This window comes from Amborella trichopoda, chromosome 1 (assembly GCF_054954075.1).
Source record: "Amborella trichopoda isolate Santa Cruz 75 chromosome 1, AtrichopodaSantaCruz75HAP2 v2.0, whole genome shotgun sequence".
Classification (NCBI taxonomy): domain Eukaryota; kingdom Viridiplantae; phylum Streptophyta; class Magnoliopsida; order Amborellales; family Amborellaceae; genus Amborella; species Amborella trichopoda.
In genome coordinates, this window is record NC_142336.1 from 36873505 (window position 1) to 36892387 (window position 18883).

At 37.6% G+C, this 18883-nt stretch overlaps 1 protein-coding gene and 1 long non-coding RNA gene across 2 annotated transcripts; both read left to right on the forward strand.

Moving 5' to 3' along the window:
* Nucleotides 1–764: 764 nt before the first annotated feature.
* On the forward strand, nucleotides 765–16571 carry LOC18433229 (VAMP-like protein YKT61). The gene is made up of 6 exons (XM_011624654.3): nucleotides 765–1183; nucleotides 9301–9398; nucleotides 13036–13140; nucleotides 13338–13403; nucleotides 15481–15567; nucleotides 16280–16571. Exons 1-6 carry the CDS (start codon nucleotides 988–990, stop codon nucleotides 16328–16330), a joined length of 603 nt encoding a protein of 200 aa, XP_011622956.1. The 5' UTR covers nucleotides 765–987; the 3' UTR covers nucleotides 16331–16571.
* Nucleotides 11514–11821, forward strand: LOC148783808 (uncharacterized). Its single transcript, XR_016053330.1, has 2 exons — nucleotides 11514–11580; nucleotides 11676–11821. It is a non-coding gene; the product is annotated as an uncharacterized LOC148783808 (long non-coding RNA).
* Nucleotides 16572–18883: the final 2312 nt, after the last annotated feature.

Here is an 18883-nt window from a genome sequence, read left to right on the forward strand (position 1 = left end):
CATATTGTTTAGAGCCTCGCACTTATATAAACTCTTTCCATATCAAATTGTTATTTAACTTTGAGATATTCTACCTCTGCGCAATGTTGTATTTTGATCATATAAATTGAAGGGAAAAAGAAAAAAGAAACAAAACTAAATAAATCGACGAAGCCTACGATAAAAGGTGTTGCATTAAAGGCGACTAAGCCTAATGACGATAAAAGGTGTTGCATTAAAGGCGACTAAGCCTAATGACGATAAAAGGTGTTGCATTAAAGAATTTCAGGTTGTCTACCCTTTTGCTCGGCATGAGGGCTGCAAGAAATTGGAAATGGAACTGGATGAGATCAATTCATCTCTTTGTTATTTTTTATTTATTATATTAGTAAATTTTGTTTAAAAAGTAGTTTTTTTTTTTTTTTGGGGTGAGTTAGTGGCCTAGATGAGATCAATTTATCTCTTTGTTATTTTTCGTTTATTATATTAGCAAATTTTATTTTAAAAGGTGGCTTCTTTTTTTTTTTTTTTTTGGTGAATTAGTAAGGCCCCTATTATTAGTAAAAATTGAGCTTAGGACGTAGTGTTGCAAATCGTTCACCACTAAAGGCTGGCCCTTTAATTGGGCATCCAAGGTCCAAAAGTATAAAATATTTATCTTAAAGATGGATGCAAATATGTGGTCCATCTAAAAATTAATTGAAACTAACGGTCCAAATGTTTTTTTAGAAATATTATTTTTAATTTTTAAAATTTATTTATTTATTCATATTCATGATCTCCATGTTAGAGATAACCTATCCTTGAAAATTACGTCAAAAAATTAATCTAAAAAATAGATTGATTAAGGAGCCCGTATTTTTACATGTGCGGGCGTGGCCCGCATGCCAACCCCGTCCAATAATTTGTGCAGTTGTTAATATCAGTTGTCCGTTATTAGAAAAATTCGCAGAGAGAAGCTCAGAAAATATATTCATCTGACTATTAGAGTTTGTGGATCATCAAAAAATGAAGATCACGGCATTGTTGCTCATGAAATGCAGCAACGATGAGGGATCTGAGCCTCTGGTTCTTGCGAGCGCTTCAGATGTTAGCCAATTTGGTTATTTTCAGAGGACTGGAGCCAAAGAGTTCATCCTTTTTGTTGGCCGTACAGTTGCGAAGAGAACTCCACCTGGTCAGAGACAATCTGTTCAGCATGAAGGTCGGTTTGTTTCTCTAATTGTTTTCTTTTGTAATGAATTTTGAGGGGTTTCTTGTTTTTATTGTTCTATGAGTAAATTGTTGGAAATGGACAGAATTTGATGATTATGACTGGAAATTGGGATCATATGACCTGCATTTTGGATCTGGTCCTTCTATTTGCACTAACAAAGATCTGAACCGTCAATTTGACCTGTTTGCATTATGGGATATATCATCAGAAATTTTCTCTGTAATTGTGCAAATTGTTTAAATTTTTACTTTATTTTCTATCATTTACTTTTTTATGGGGTACGGATTTTTTGGTTCGAAACACAATTAGGGCTTGTTTTTTTCCTTAATTTTTTTAATTTATTTTTCACATTCAGTTTGTCTGTGGTGAGTTCTTTTTCTTGTGTTGTTATGCCCTTCTGTTTTATCATAAATAGGTTTCCAAAGATGTGGTTAAGGGATCAATTGTTTCTCCATGTTTATTTTTTGTTGATATCTATACTTTTGGATTGTTTTTTTTTTGGGGATGCATTTGGAATGCATTTGATGCATAATTGGGTTATTTGGGGTTTGTATGGTAGGGGGATCATTTGTTTTTGTTTGGTGGTTTTGGAACGTAATTCTCTTATATGGGTGTTCAAGTAAGAGTTATATTATTGAACTACCAAAAAAGAAGAAGAGAGTAACAGTTTTAAGGATGGGATTATATTTTGAGGGGTTGCTTGGAAATTGATACAAGTTTTATGATATGATACGGTTCTCTTTTAGCAGAAGTTAACGGTTATTGTTCAAAAAGGCAATCTTGAGATATCACAATGAGCTCGCCAGATGGAATAAGAAAAATGTTAGACATTTGATTCTAGGAGGCTACCATTCTTGTGACTATTTTCTGGTTCATATATGTAGCTCTTCTATAAATTGATGGTCATGTAGCCCCCAACTTTACTCTCTAATCTAAGCTATCCCTTTGAGGGGGAAAATGGGCCATTTGATACAACCATTGGTGCTCTCAATTTTTGTGTTAATACATGGAAACCGAGTATCCACGGTTGAGCTGAAAATCAAACTGAAGAGAACATGACTCATATTAATATGCTCTCTAATGTCAAGTTGGCGACCTCAGAATTTGAAAAAACTAGAAAATATAGAAGATTTGTGAAATCTTAACATTTCAGATGATCACTTTCGATACTAAACCCAAAATTGATAGAAATTTCGATTTTCTAGTTTTTAATCTCATCAGCCTTGAATCCCTCTAATATTTGATGAATCTTCACTCTAAACCTTCAAAATGATGCCCAAAACAATATCAAACAAATATGAAACAATTACTCAAAGATGTGGGGAAAAAATTTCTATAAAAACTTTTGGAACACAACTTTCTTTTCCTTTTCTGAGTTTTGATCGATAAGACCTGAAGCGGCATTAATGCAAAGTTAGAACTTTGGAGAGATGCTCTAGAATCTAAAGGTTTCAAACAAAATTAGCCGGACTAAGATAGCGTATGTGAAATGCAAGTTTGGTAATAATAGGAGTAGAGACGAGGAAATAATTAAGATTGACGGCCAAGAATTACCAAAAAGAGCGCACTTTCGACATCTTGGGTCGATAATCCAAGAAAATAGAGAGATTGAGAAAGATGTCACACATAAAATAAGAGTTATATGGGTGAAGTAAAGATGTGCAACTGGAGTTTTATATGATCGTCGCATACTAATGAAGCTGAAGGGAAAGTTCTATAGGACAACCTTGAGACCAGCTTTGTTTTATGGGTCGGTATGTTGGGCGGTCAAGAAAAAACATACACATAAGATGAGTGTAGTTGAGATGAAGATGTTGAGATGGATGAGTGACAAAAAGGGATAGAATTCGAAATGAATACATTGAGGAGAACTTAGGTGTGGCTCCAATAGGCTATAAGATGAGAGAAGTAGACTTAGGGGGGCTGGCCATATGTAGCTTAGATTGAGTATGAGCAAAGGTTAGCCCCTGAGAATTCCAAAGCACACCTGAATCGTGGTTAGGTGGTCCCCAAATTGGAGGATCTTGATACGCAATGTGGTCCAGATGGCAAGATTGCTTTCCAATTGCTCACAAAATCAGCCACAGAGTAGGCCTTAAACGCCTCAGTACCCTTTGCCCAAAAATAACCATTGATCCATGATATCCTTCCATGCTTGGAAAGAAGCTTCCTTCCCTTCAAAGATATGGCTGCTCCTTTTTAATCAGATAGGCCCAAAGGTTGCAAAAACCAAGGCCCACCACAAGAAGACGCTGGATGAGGGGAATGGAGGAGAGTAAAAGGACACCCATGTCTAGTCAAATGATTGGAAGAGGCCAGACCACAGCATGTACACAACTGGGTAATTGAAGAACAGGTGATTACACATGATAGAGCAAGTGGGAAGCTGAACATCTCTTCTATGCAAGTGGTCAACCATAAGTGTCTTTTGAAGAGTGCACTCCAGTTGAAAGCCTGGATTTTGGGAGGGGTAGGAGCAACCCTAGCCTAGTTCACTATTGAGTGGCCAGGAGGGTGTTGGTATAGGGCATGGTAGAAGGATGAAACTGAGAATCGACCAGAGTTAGTCGGAACTAAAACTAGCTTGTCTATGCCCAACTGTGGCAGGTAAATTGAATTTGAATGGACTATGTTTGATGGGGCAGTGAAATCACAGAGCTCAGAGTCTCACAATGACATGAACTGTGGTTCCAAACTCTATTCCTCGTAAGACATCATAGGATTGAGCAACTGAAGTACCAGGGTGAGTGACCACTCTGAAACGTTCCTGTTGCATGGACTCTGCGACAGTTCACTCCAAATTTAACATTTTCTCCCCTTCTGACCCTGAAAAGCATATGCTTCTTAAAGTGTTGGTAGCTTACCATCAGGATCCCCAACCACCAGATGTCTTGGCTTTAGCTCCACTGCATTGAGGAACCTTGCAGTCCTGTTGAACTCATTTTTTAATTGTACCATAATGCCACAATTGGTTTCTGGACTTTCTAGTTCTGTAGTTTGAATGACTTGCCTCGTCACTATTTCTACCATTATGGTCGCACTTTGCTATGATATATTTTCTTTTAGTTAACAAAATTGTCACCTTTCTGAAAGAAAAAGGGTCACATTGCTAAGGTCCTACACCATGATAAGCCCAGCAACATGTATTTTCTGCAACACTATTTAGAATAAACAGTGCACATGAATATCCAGCATTCAATTAAAGAAGAATAGCTGCTGAGCTCCCCTGCAAATCTTCATTCTATTGGATGATCAAAATGGTTGCGGAAAGAGCATTAGGGAGTCCATCTGAAGATACATGGAATAAAGGATTAAGAATGGCCAAGGAGATATTGGGACACTACCTTGTGATCTCACTTGTATGTGTGGATACCCATGTAGGACCCATGACCTCCAATATTTTCCAAACCTTCTATCTCGTGCATGTCCTTCCATGATGTGAACACTGTATTTGTTATTTGTATGGTGTGTTGGGTCTAGGGTTGTTACCATCCTCCTCTAAATTTTAATTTCCAGAAGGACCATCTTCATATGAACAAGAGTTTTTGTAATAATACATTTGTTGTGCAACTTCCTGCTAATTACTAAAGCTCTTTGAGAATGTTTTGCACTAATTTCTTGAATTTCCTATACAAGCCATATTGGAAGCTCTTTTACCCCTTAGATCTCTTTCTGATTTTGATCTACTCTTGGTTTAAAACCAAAGCCTCAAATGCTCTAGATCTCTTATTCTTAGAACACACAAAAAGATTTATCACCTTGTGATGACAGACTAAAGAAAGGTATTTGGAACATCTCATCGGTGGAATGGACCATGCAAACTAGATCACTCATAAATATCATCATATGAGTTAGTTCAAGTGGAAGGACTGAAAAGGGCAAGGGTTAGGCCCAAAACGACGTGGTTGGAAGTGGTCCCAAAAGATATGAGGACTTATGGCCTCATTGAGGATATGGCCTTAATAGAGCAGAATGGAGAACCACGATTCAGCTAGCCGACCCCAATTAATTGGGAAAAGGCTAAAATGGTGATGACGAGGATGATGATGATGAGCTGTCACCATTTTAGGAAAGACTCAGAGAGTTTAAATTTTCCTCCACTTTAATTTTCTTTTTGGGTATTGCTATAAGCTATACTTGTATTTAGTAATGATGATGAAGTGATGTGAACTTGTGGGTCTTATACCCAAGTTTGAAGGATTGTTGACAGAGGAATTTGGTGGTATGACAGTGATATTGGTTCCTATGGTTGTCGATGTTTATGTCTTGTTAGTAATGTTCGAAAAACGGGCGGGTTGAGGACCATCCCGAATTACTCGGACTAGACAGGTCCGGTCAATCGCGGTTTTGTTGGTCAAGCTTGGGATCTTAAAAAAAATTCAAAAAGATTCATTAAAAAATCCAAAAAGATAAGAAATCTATGTGTGATGTGTTTTTTATGTTTTATATCATTTTGGCACAAATTGGAAAGTGTTTTGGCCATAAATACTTATTTTTATATTTTTCCTTCTTTTTTGGATTATTTTTAAAATACCCTTGATCACAAATTGGTTTTTCAAACTTGACAGATTCCTCATCTCAATTGAGTGGGAATCTATCTTCCCTGTTTCCCATGCTTGAGCCTTGCTTAAATCCACCTCCAACCACTACCCCATCCTCCTTGATACTATACCAGTTTCTAAAGGCCCCCCCCCCCTCTTCAGTTCGGAATGGCATGGTTGGAGGAACAAAATTTCTCAGCCTTCTTCCTAGTTGGCGGGCTTCTCTCTCTCCCCTTGTCTTGGGTTGGGCGGGCTTCAGGCTCCAACACAAACATCAGATGCTCAAATCTCACCTCAAAGAGTGGCATAGACTACTCCCTATAAATTTTCGCTCCCATAAGGAGGCTTTACTTTCTTCCATCCAACTGTGGGATTCAATTGAAGAATCAATTGAAGAATCTAGAGGCCTTTCACCTGAGAAGCTCCAATCTAGGGCTAGAGCAAAATTGGACTACCATCTCCTTTTGAGAAAGGAGGAAATCTTTTGGGCCCAAAGGTCTAGGGTCAAATGGTTCAAGCATTGTGATCTCAATATGGTGTTCTTTCACATAATCGCAAATTGTAGAAGGAGCAATAAATCCATCTCCCATATTAAGGTTGGAAACTCTTTCCTTGTCGAACAAGCAGTGGTGGATTATTTCACAAATCTTTTGTCCCTCCCCCCCGGCCCCAGCCCTAGCATGGCTGATCTCTCTTTCCTCTCCGTACCTCAAGACAAAGCAACCTGACTGGAAAGACCTTTCATTGAGGAAGAAATCCTAGCAGCCATCTCCTCCCTCGGGCAAGACAACGGCTCGGGCCTTGATGGGTATCCAATAGCCATGTTTAAAATTTTTTGGGACACTTTCAAACCTAAAAACTTGGTTTTCTTAGCTTAATTCCACTCTCGAGGGGTCATAAGGAAGGCCATGAATGCCACTTTCTTGACCCTCATCCTGAAGAAAGAAGGGGCCGAAGAGCTTAAGGACTTCAGGCCCATCAGCCTCATCAACCGCTCTTACAAGATTCTCTCCAAAGTCCTGGGACTTCTGGCTTCCAGGCTGAAAGGGGTCCTCGACTGGGTAATATCCCCGTCTCAGGGGGCTTTTGTCAAAGACTCCTCAACGGAGCCCACATTGCGCATGAATGCATCCCCGCTCGCATCCTCTGCAACATTCTTAGCCTAGTCATTAAATTGGACTGGGAAAAGGCTTACGACCATGTAAGCTGGGATATCCTAGATGAGACCCAAAGAAGGATGGATTTTGGGTCTCTATGGCATCTTTGGATGTGGGTTTGCTACTCAAACCCTCACTTCTCTGCTCTTTTGAATGGCTCTCCTGTGGGCTTTTTCCTCTCCTCGAGGGGCTTATGCCAGGGCGACCCCCTCTCCCCTTCCTTTTTGTTATCACAGCTGAAGTCTTTAGCAGATATTTATCCAGATTTTATCTCCACGCCTACCTTGTCGGCTTCAAATCTTCTAACTCTGGCCCCACCATTTCCCACTTCCAATATGCCGATGACACCTTCCTCTTTTGCAGCGCTTCTTTGGAACAAGTCGACTCCCTCTATCTCTTCTTGAAGTGTTTTGAGTTCGCCACTGGTTTTAAGGTTAACCTGAGCAAGACCAAAATGATTGGAATATGTAGTTGTCCACTCTTTGGCTGAGAGATGGGGTTGCTCTAACGGAGACCTCCCCTCCACTTACCTCGGCCTCCCCCTGTGTCATGGTATGACCAAACTGGATCAATGGAGACACTTGGTTGACAAGTTTGATCGAAGACTTGCTGGGTGGAAGGGTAGATTTCTTTCCCCAGCTACCCTCATCAAGGCTACCCTCTCCATCACCCCCATTTTTCAACTGTCTCTTTTCTTCATGCCTGCCTCCCTTTCTGCCCTTTTGGTGCAAATCATGCGCAAGTTCCTTTGCTCTGGAACGAAAGGCCGCAAATATCATCTCATATCCTGGGACAAAGTCTGCTACCCCATTGCATATGGGGTTCGCAAGGTAAAGCCACAAATGAAGGACATTTGTCTGCATCTTAAATTTGAATATATTGATAATTTTTGAGAAATTCATCCTTCTATTAAGCCCAAGAATATTCCTTTTCATCTATTATGCTCAAGAATATCCTAGGATCTACACATGATCTCTTGCTGGTATCAGGGTTGTCTTCTTAGTGTAAAAGAATCCACTCTAAAAGTGAGAACTAGGATTATTACCTCCAACAGTCAATTGAAATCTAAGATACGTAAATATACATATGGACATGGAAGAAAGGACGAGTGACCTCAACATTTTCCAAAATCCGAGAAATGGATGCTGATACAAGTTTCCTATTCGACTACATGAAATGATGAAAACATATATGTTTTGTTTTTACTATATGTTTATATTCATGTCTTTTACTAAAAGTACCTAGGGTTTTTTTTATCTATATCAGTGTTCTTTTGTGTTGACTCCCATGCATTAAGCATATACAAGTATCCAATATTGAAACTGTTATGGGGTTTTCAAAGTGGCATATTATCGTTTTTAAAACCTATTCTAGCATGATATACCTTCTCAGAAACTGTCCCTTTAGACATGTTTGATGAAGAATAAAATACTCTCTAGCTCTAGAGAGTGGGACCGAGTTTTGGAATTGATAGCTTAAGTTGATTTCAGTTACTTGGCATGTTGTTCGGAACCTTGTTATGTGAAAATTTTATTGTTGTTGATGGTTTCTACAATCATTTTAGGATAATTCTCGAACATCTCATGGGAATGTACTTTTGGAAGACAAATTTGATTTCCTTTAGTGAATTTTGTAATTATAGTGCCATGTTTAAATAGCCTAAAGTCGGGGTATTGTTCCGAAGTATTAATCTAGGAATTATGATTGTTTTCTTTTAGTTTTCTTTTTTTGAGAGTTAAGTTCAGGGAAATGGATGCATTAAATTGCTCCCTGAGGTGCAGACTAAGGAAAGGAAGACACATAGTATAGGGAGAAAGGGAGATGAAATGGTAGGGAAGTTTTGCATTGGGGCGACTCCCATGAAAAGTGTTTCTTGGATGACTCCAGATTTACTTATGTGAAATATGATTTGAATTGACTACTAATGGTATGTAGAGAAGCATAAGTCCTGCAGTTTATAGGGTTAATAACAGAATATGCTGACACATATGTTTGACGGGAAATGAAATCGGAGGGGAAGTTTTGCATTGGAGCGACTCCCATGAAAAGCGTGTCTTGGATGACTCCAGATTTACTTATGTGAAATATGATTTTGAATTGACTACTAATGGTATGTAGACAAGCATAAGCCCTGCAGTTTATAGGGTTAATAACAGAATATGCTGACATATATGTTTGACACTTCTTTTATTTTAAATAAGCATTAGTATGCATGTTGAACAAAATGGGCTATTACTTCATAGATAATATTTTTATATACAAGTGGCATCTAACCGAAGTTATGTAGTAAAATTTCACTTTCAAACCTGTTTACTTAATTGTAGAGTTTGGGTAGCTTCTGTAATGAGTTTTGCTTGAGAAATCAAAGACAATAAATGCAGTAATTTGTGTTTGGTTGTTTCATCAGAGTACAAGGTGCATTCTTACAGCAGAAATGGTCTTTGTGCGTTGGCTTTTGCGGATGATCATTACCCCATCCGTAGTGCATTCTCTATTCTCAATAAGGTACAATCTGATTTTTATTTTGGTATTAGGATATTAGCTATCTGTTATTGCTCATTTAGCTACAACCATTTGCGTATTACCTTATTGAATTATATTTCTAGTTTTACATCTTTTAGTGATTTACATAGTCTTGTTTTGAGTTTTAGAAAGTAAAACTTGAGTTTTTATGATTTGTGTACTTGATTTCTATTGACTTCAGAAAGCATACTGATTTACGCTATCTTGTGGATTGTGAGGTTGTGAGATTTCCGTTTAAACTTGTAAAAGTAACATAATGTATTTGGCTTCTTCTTATTATATTTTTGTTGTGGTTTAGATTTCTTGCTTGAATGCTTATAGCTAGTTTTACTTGGATCTGCATATGTGTTTCATGTTTTTCATGAAGTAACGATGCTGAGGTTTGTTTTTTTTTCTTTTCTTGGATTTAAATAGGTTAATTTTTATTTGCACATAAATTTTTTGAAGTCCTCAATTTCATTTGTTGACATATTTTGCTCTACTTTGGTTTTTTCTCGAAAGGTTAAAAAGACATCGACCTGTGTGTTGATGTCTGATTTGGACACACTGCATCTGATATGGCTTCTAAAAATTCATCTTGATGGATGTGACACCTTCATATATTGTTGAATTGGTAACATGTCTGCATTTGCATTTTTCATATATTTATATAAAAACTGATTCATAAATCAAAATCAATTAAAAATTAGATACATGAATCCAAAGTACGGAATACAGGTCTATATTTTAGACATATGTCTAAAATTTAGGTATACGTGTGCAAAGTTTGGATGCATGTTTCTCATTTCGGGTACTGCAAGTGTGTATCCTCTTCTTTTTTTTGAGTGTTAAAGTTGTTTCTAGCATGTTGTGGCTCTCCTCATTGATGTGAATACATGCACAATAGAACCAAGAAACATGTTTTCAAATTATATAGTTGCAAAAACCTAACAATAAGTATCACTTAACATGATCACCCTTTTCTGCTTCATGAATCACCAATGATATAGGATTTTCCTCTTTGTTTTTATTTTTTTGTGGTTAGAGTTTTTTAAATCAGATGGTTTACATCAGCATGGATATATAAGTAATGCCTATGGGTGAAAATGAACAGTGTTTTCGTCCATAGGCTCGGTGCTGCCCAATCTTTTTGGACGGCGAGGATTAAAGACCACCAGGGACCTAGCATGACCATGGCAGTACCCTGTCACGGAAATAGCATGTCCGTGGTGGGTCGAAACACTGTTCAAAATCGCCTATAGGCGTTTTTAAGAGTTCTCCTATATATATATTATTTTTATTTATTTTTTCTTTTATTGCTTTCTGTTGCCATTTGCCAATATTTATTGCCACTAATTTTTAACCTTGTTAAAACAAATTTTTTTTTTTTTTGAGCAAACTATCACTTAAAGGATTATATGTTCATCACATTTGTACTTGGGAGTATCGACGGACAGAAGTACAGCGAAAGAAGAGGAGAAAATTTGGGTTGGATGTTTTGACTAGAAAAAGGGGAAAAGAAGAAGAGAGAAAAAGTGGATCGGCTTTGGTACTGGCATTAGCCAATGAGTCCAGGAATCTGTACAAAACTGCAAAATAGTCCGTCATTTGCTGACCTTTCCCACCACCACGTAGAAGCAATTCACAAGAGTGTGTTTGAGATGGAAAATATATGTATACACCTTGCTAGGGTGTGTTCAAAGGGAAGGCATCTACCCTTGCCATTTGGTTATGGTGTTTGGTCTCTAAATGTTTAGGTTAAAATAAATCTTTTAAAAGCACAGCTTGTCTTATTGTAAATACTCGAGGAAGATCCTGAGATGCTTTGAAACTGTTTCCATGCCAAGGATTAACAGCAGTGATATAATCAGGACATGCAATAAGATGGCAATAATGGAATATGAGGAAAGTTGGTGGTAGGGTTGAGACTCTTCCCAACAAGTACTCGGTGTTTTTTTGTTTACCTGCCTAGGAAACAGTTCTTGCATTCGGTGATAAAGAGATTCAGATGAAGATTAGTGCTTTCATTCCTTGAATTATGGAGCTATGGTCTTGAGGGCTTCCTTTTACAATATCATTTTCTACTAATTGACACTTTTCCATATTTATTGGTATGCCAAGGGCCAAAACACTAGGAGGAAGGGAGTTCCTGTTGAGCGGTGGCGAGAATTATAAATTCCATTGGGTAAGTTGCACTGGAGCTTTTGGGAAGGACCTTGCATTTTATTTTTAGTTTTTTCGAACTGATGACAATGTATTAATGTATAATATGTTTACAAGAGATGGGATGAGGCAGCCCACAGGTCAGGTCCTCTACAAGAATGTAGAATATCCGGGAGGAGACAGAAAAACCAGAAGAGAAAGAAAAGAGCCCACAGGTCAGGTCCTCTACAAGAATGTAGAATATCCGGGAGGAGACAGAAAAACCAGAAGAGAAAGAAAAGAGGCCTGCTGCAGACAAAAGAGTAGGGCCATTAAATATTCAGAACAGGGACATCTTAAACCTGTTGGTTAGGGTAGTATGTGTTATAGTTGCACAGTGAGTACATGAAGACAATAATTGGTTAGGGATTCATGATCTTGGGAGATATTAAGGATTCCAGGAGCATCCAGGTTTATGTGCCCTGTTAGCGGTTGCCAGTTGGAAGCCTGGACGTTCATTTCCCATGGTGGCCTGTTTATATTCACCTCTTGAAGTGTTGGTTGAGGATCACTTCAAGAGGAATGTTTGACTTCATTGCTATTGAGGTGGTTTCTTTGATAAATGCTATATGGTGTTAGAATAGCCACTTAGTTCTATTTCCTTTGGTTAGGTTAGCTTGGTGCCTTAGGGGCACATGTTGTTTTGAAAGTTGGCGACTACGGACAAAACATAAAGGTTTGAATTGTTGACCACCCTAGTGTAACCAGGTGTCTTACCACCGGACCAAAGACCGAGAGTGTCATGGCTTCCCAGGTAATGACTTTGAGAAGAAAAGTTTGAACCATTTGGAGCAACATTCTTTACAATTTTGGCACCTGACGCTTGGTGATGACTCGGTAAGTAGGGTTAACCATCTGGATATTGCATGATACTGATTCTCAAATATTTCAATGCTATATACTGTCACAGGCCTTACTGGGATGGTATGCAGTAGCCATTTATTTTCTGTTGCTGTTCTGTCACTATGAATTCAATTTCTATTTCAAAATACAATGCATGGTAGTATGGTTTTGTAAATTCATGAATGTGGTTTATATGACTGAAATTACATCTGCAATATGGTTATGTTTTGTGTGTACTGCATCTCTATGGAACAACTAGTTTCTTGATTCCCAGATGTTAGTAGTTCATTATTTTTATAGTTTCACTAATACTAATCTTTTATATTCTGCAAACGGCAAGAAGGAACAAATAGTATCTTGATAATCATTGATTCCCACATGCAGTACTTCATTAGTTTCCTAGTTTCACTAATAATAAATCATTTTATGAAAATGACAAGAAGTGGCAATGTTTCATTTTTGACTTCTCTATTACAGTCGGTTATATTCCTCCTGTGGTGGCTGTTATAATTTTAAGGTTCCCGGAGGAGGTTCTGAGATTGGCAGTCAGTAGTTGTTTGGTGAATATTGAAATGGGGTGCTCACATTATGGCAGGTTGTAGATGAATATCAGAAAAACTTTGGGGAGTCCTGGAGAACCATGCACACTGATGCAAATCAACCTTGGCCTTATATAAGTGAAGCTCTCACCAAATATCAGGTAATTAAAATTTTTGCTTCGTTGATTGCTACGCATCATTACAACTAATTGATCTACAAACAGTTGTTATTTTTCTTTAAATGTTTATTTAAGTTCACATTTGAAGAAAAACAATTTTATTTAAGTTCATGTGCCCTGCTTTGTATTTAATTTTTAGCCAAAGTACGCAAATATAAATGTATTTCCCTCCTTTTCAGGACCCTGCAGAAGCTGATAAATTGCTAAAAATTCAGAGGGACTTGGACGAGACCAAAATCATTCTTGTAAGTTTATATCCTTGATTGGGTTACTTCATCTGGTATGCATAACTCATACTATTTGTAGTTGTGATTTAGGCTAAATGTTGAGAATTTTGCCTGGTTATAATCTAACCCTAGAGTTTGTTTTATTGGGAGCCTTGTTGGTTGAGACGTCTTGATTTTTCATAAATAATGATTTTTCATAACTTATGATTTGGACTGTCTCATTTTAAATATGTTGGCTCCTTGTTTTCTCTTTTAATCTTGAACAATTGGACAAGCGCATGGCATAGTAATCAAGGTTTTATAGATTTTTAATTTTCAATAAAGAAAAAGGCCTTATAGATTTCTTTTTGCACCAAACAGGACTATTAATGGGATCATGGGATCTGATATGTAAAATTGGGTTGTGGAAGAACAATTGTACTTTGCCAATCAGCTGAGATTAGCATTAAACACGTTATACTCAGAAAATATTAAATGGGTAAATGGCAGAATCCCCCTGAAGAAAAATCCTATTACAAATGCATGGAGTCTCTATTTACGAAGGACAAAAAATTCCTTATAAATGACTATTACAAACATTACATACACCCTTTGATACCCTCCCTGAAACTAATGCTCTAAGTCCTTGTTTGACAAGTTAAATCTCATGCATCATGGGCTTGGTAGTAAGAAGGTTGGCAACTTAAGGGCAGAATATGTGACGAAGCCTGATGAGATTGTCCTGGTGCTCCTCCATAATGTGGTGACTGTCCACCTTGATGTACTTCTCCAGCTTGGGAAATTCTGGATTAAGTATTGTCTGCACGACCTTCGTATTGTACTTGTGAGAGATGTCAGCCTAATAAATGTTATGAATTCTCTTATCTAAAGAATCTAGCAGGATATCAAAAGTGTGGCCTGAGATGTGACTTCTGCTTTAATTTTTGAATCTCCTCTGCTTCTTACTGTCTCAAAAAAAAAATGCAGGAGGCAGGAGCATATGGTAGCCTGACAATCATTAGGTCATGCCACTCAACTATAGTTTGCATACAAATAGAAAGAAACAAAACATGAATAATGTGCCGCCATTAGATGAATCATGTGTATTGCACAATGTAATAGACACTGTTAGGATGGAGCTTTTGTGTGTCTAAAACAAATTGGCTTGCCATGCATGTAGCATGAGCCATATATTCAGTCTAGTGCATAGTCTACTAGAGCTCCAACAGTCTGGTGATGAGTTGTTGCACTTATGGTAGGCTCTCTACCATTGTGTGTTGTTTTACATTCACTTGAGAAGTATGTGGATAAACTTGTAATATGTGAATCCAATGGGATGATACTCTTGAGCATAATTATGGGAATGAAGACAGTTTTGAGGAGAACATGTTTTTTTGTCACATATCGTCAGCATAATTTAGAAGGATGATATTCCAGCAATGGGCAGATGAACATGGAATAGTCAGGTATGATAAAGGAAAACATGGAATGGTCAGATACACTTTGCATGACCCTACCTTGAAGAGCAATAAGTATATGGTTTTCCAAACAAGCAAAAGAGCCCTATTTGAGATTAAGTGTGAGTAGAACTTATCCCACTCTTATTGTGCTATTTTTTATGGCTTTCTTCCTTTTTGCCAGATTGAGTCTGGCAAATATAGGTTATTGTCCTTTCTGAGTAGGCCAAGGGTTATATATATACAACAATAGGACGGTATGAACACAAAAGATGGGGAAGTAGTCCAAAACGGGCCAGACGCACTGAGAAATTTCTCCAGAAATAGAAGGGAAAAAGATGGTTATTCATCTATCCTTGTCCGATCCTTATGGCAATGCTTGAATGATTTTTTGTGAAATTTGCATCATACAAGAATTGCCTTTTGAGGAAGCAATTTCATTGCATTGTTTCAATTTTGAAACAATGCTATGTAAAAAGAGAGAAAATGTGGTGTATTACTGAAAAAATAGAAAATGGGGTGTGAGATAACTAGGAAAAGGGTATGCATGGTATTTTGGGGGCTTATATTGTTATTGCCTTTTCCCGTTCTTTGTTCTTTGTTTATTTCCTTGGACTTGAATTATGACCAACTGATGATATTGTTTTTCTTTGTCACAGCACAAGACAATTGACAGTGTGCTTGAAAGGGGAGAGAAGCTGGACAGTCTGGTGGAAAAGAGTTCAGATCTGAGTGCTGCATCGCAGGTTTATCATATGTTTCAATTATTTGAATTATCCCCAAAAAGAGGAAATTATGCTCTTATAATCTGATGGGACATGGAAAATCATAGTCCATTGTGTCATTACCCTCTAGTGAAATGATGGATGGTGATGGACAATGAAACTTCAGCTAGAAAAGACATGGCCCCAGTGGTGGTTTACACTTTTTCCTCTCTCCCACTGCTGTGCGTCTTTTTCAACTGATAGTGATGGCCCATGGGCTATGGCTTTCCTAGAGTCGATTGTAGTAGCATGTCTGTCCCTCTTTTATCCTTTTGTATCTTTCTTCATGTTTTTAAATTTGGGATCCCAGACTGAAAGGACCTGGTTTTTTCGCGATTGTTCATTCTACGGCCCCCTCTTTGTATTCTATACATACAAGGAATGTGTATCATAATCAATTGAGTTATGTTTTGTTTTGGGGTAAGTTAATCCATTGGATTATAGTATGGGTTGCTGGACTACATCCTCTATTCACAATGATGGATGGTTCGAGATGAACTTTACTAGAGCGAATGTCTCCACTGACCTTGTTCAAGTTGATCTCCGACCATTCATCATTGGACTTGGTTGATGTAACCATGCACCATAATCAATTGGACTTTGGTGTGGTTACCCTAACCTGTAATCACACTACACTTCTTGCATCTGAAAGTTTCGGATTTTAGAGCTGAAACAAAGACATTATGCATGGCAGATGTTCTACAAGCAAGCCAAGAAAACCAACCAATGCTGTACCATATTATAGACCGATTCAATTCTTGTATTTGTGGAAGAGTTAATGGTTCAGGATCCTAAAGAGTGAGATGATGAAAATATTGTGGTGGTTGTAATAATGTCTATCCCTATTATGCCATTGTGGGTTTGCCTTAACTCTTGGGGCCGTGGTGGGTAGACTTTCTATTCTTCTGTCTTGTGCTTTTCTGGTATATTTGGGACGAAGAACAGGAAAATTTATCTAGATACCCAGTAGAGATAAAACTATTTAATATTCTTCCCCTATTTTTTGATTTAGTTTCAAAATGCTAATCAAAAATCCATATGATTATGAGTTGGAATGGTTGTGAATGGGTAAAATGTTGAATAGTCAATCTCTTATTTGTATTTCAATAAATTTCCTTAAAAAGGAAGCAACCTGCTGGTCACTGTGATCGATATACACGATACAGCACATGCGCATGACATTGGAAAACGAAGACAAGAAATGGAAATTTCCTCTGAAATGTATGTTTTTCCAGACAATTCTCTCAAAATGCCTGTAGTTTATAATATGTCAGCTTTTGAAATTTTGTTAAGTCTATAAACTGGTATTGAAGTCGTTGGATTAGTCTTCAAGATGAAGCTTGGGTTTCCCCGAAAGTATTTGATAATAACCTACGTCGGATAGAAAACTACCGCTTTCGCCATGAAATCACTAGTTTTTCAGCAGAACATGGAGATAGAGATATATATGCAGTTTTGAAAAAAGTTGTTTTTTATATCTAAGCAGTTCAGGAAAAAGTTAGTTTTTCTGAGGGAAATTGAGGATGAAAAAGTCAATATATCGAATTGGCAGTAGCAAATCAGAGCGTACATGGAGTTTTTGACCAGAAAACTAGTTTGGTAGTTCTGTGAGCGTAGTCTCGTTACTAAAATCTGGTGGACGAGTCGAGTGGTTTCCCAAAAACCATTAGTTTTTGCCTGGAAAAGCCGATCAACAGATGTAAACCGATCAAAGATTAGAAGTTAGCTGTACGTGACTAGAAACCACAACTTTTGCAGAAAAAGCCTCTTAAACTTAGTCAGAAATTGACAAGACAACAGCAAACAAAGATTTAGTACACAAGTAGTAGGGAACCCAAAAATGGAAATTGGAGAGAGTAAGAGGGATATGGAGGGGGAGTTTTGGTTTTAATGTGTGCCATAAAACGTTGAAAGAATCAGGTAATCTTTTGAGTGTTTTTTGTGGGTGAAATCTTTTGAGAGTTTTTGAATTTGAGATTTTGAGAGTCTTGGGATTTGAGAGAGAGCGAGAGCGCTTGTGTTTGACGATTCCTTAGAGAAAGAAACGGGGAAAGGGGAGAGAAATTTTGGGTTTTGTTCCGAAGAGAGAAGTAAAGGGGAAACCTGACTAGTTTTCATTGACCCACCAAAAAAATGTGCAAAGGAGGATGTTTGGGAGTAAAGAATAGGTTGGGGACAGGAAGTCTAGCCATAAACCACAGAATGGGATTTTGGCGATAAGGTTTTCAGGTGGGGGCATAGCGTTTGTTTTTTCCTAGAGAGAACTTATTGAATCTATTAGTATCAGAGAATTATAAAGACACACACAGCAAATTAAACAAAATTAGAATGAACAATGAATAACAGCTAAACCCGAAAATGTAACTGTTTGTCTAGCCAAATGATCCGCTTCATGATTAGCTTCTCTGCAAATGTGAGTGAATGATATATTTGAATTATCAATAAAGTCTAAAATTCGCATCCAAAGTGATCAAAGGTTTCATGGGATTTTGTGCTCACTAGACACCAGTGGATTACATCATGCGAATCTCCTTCCACTAACAATGTACTGCCAACCCTTCGTCTTATTAGCAATTACATTGCTACATCGACTAGAAATGAAAGAAGTAATTGTCTCCGGTGATCTTTGGTTAATCCTTCAACTCCTGTCGACATGGGTTCTCTAACTTCCATCAATGTTTAATTTAAGCTAAACCTGAAGTGGTGGTTCCCATCCTTGAAGAATTCTCCTTCTCGATACACCCAATCTAACCACATTGACCATGTTTAAATAAAGGTCCACTTTAGTAATACTTGAACAATCCTTATTGGCTGCCACCCAACTGAATAAAGCCATAATCCTGCTTCTGATATCCAATGAAAATCCTTCTTCTCTATAAGTTTTCCAAATGATTTTCCTTATTTTTGAAAGATTAGGAAGATTTGAATGATCCATGATATCAGAATATATCCTCTGAAAATTAACAAAAACAACCAACTTATCAAAAGTCCAACTCCAAATATGCTAAGTAAACATAACATCTCATAAATAGGTGATCCCCATTTTCTTCATCATTCTTGCAAAGTATGCAGATATTGGCCATAACTCTCCCTCTATTCCTCAATTGATCCACAATTAACACTTTCCCCGTACACATAATCCATACAAATGCTTGAATTTTATGAGAAAAATGCCATTTCCAAATCATTGCCCTTCGTGGTTCAGCCCATCTTAATTTACCATGAAACAACAACATATACAGTGATCAGGTAAGAAAAAACCATTTGTTTCTTGCTCCCATATAACCTCATCTTCAAC

Coding starts and splice junctions, on each gene's coding strand:
- LOC18433229 (XM_011624654.3), top strand. CDS start 988: ATGAAGATCACGGCATTGTTGCTCATGAAATGCAGCAACGATGAGGGA. Junction 1,184..9,300: donor ACAATCTGTTCAGCATGAAG/GTCGGTTTGTTT, acceptor TTGTTTCATCAG/AGTACAAGGTGCATTCTTAC. Junction 13,404..15,480: donor ACGAGACCAAAATCATTCTT/GTAAGTTTATAT, acceptor TCTTTGTCACAG/CACAAGACAATTGACAGTGT.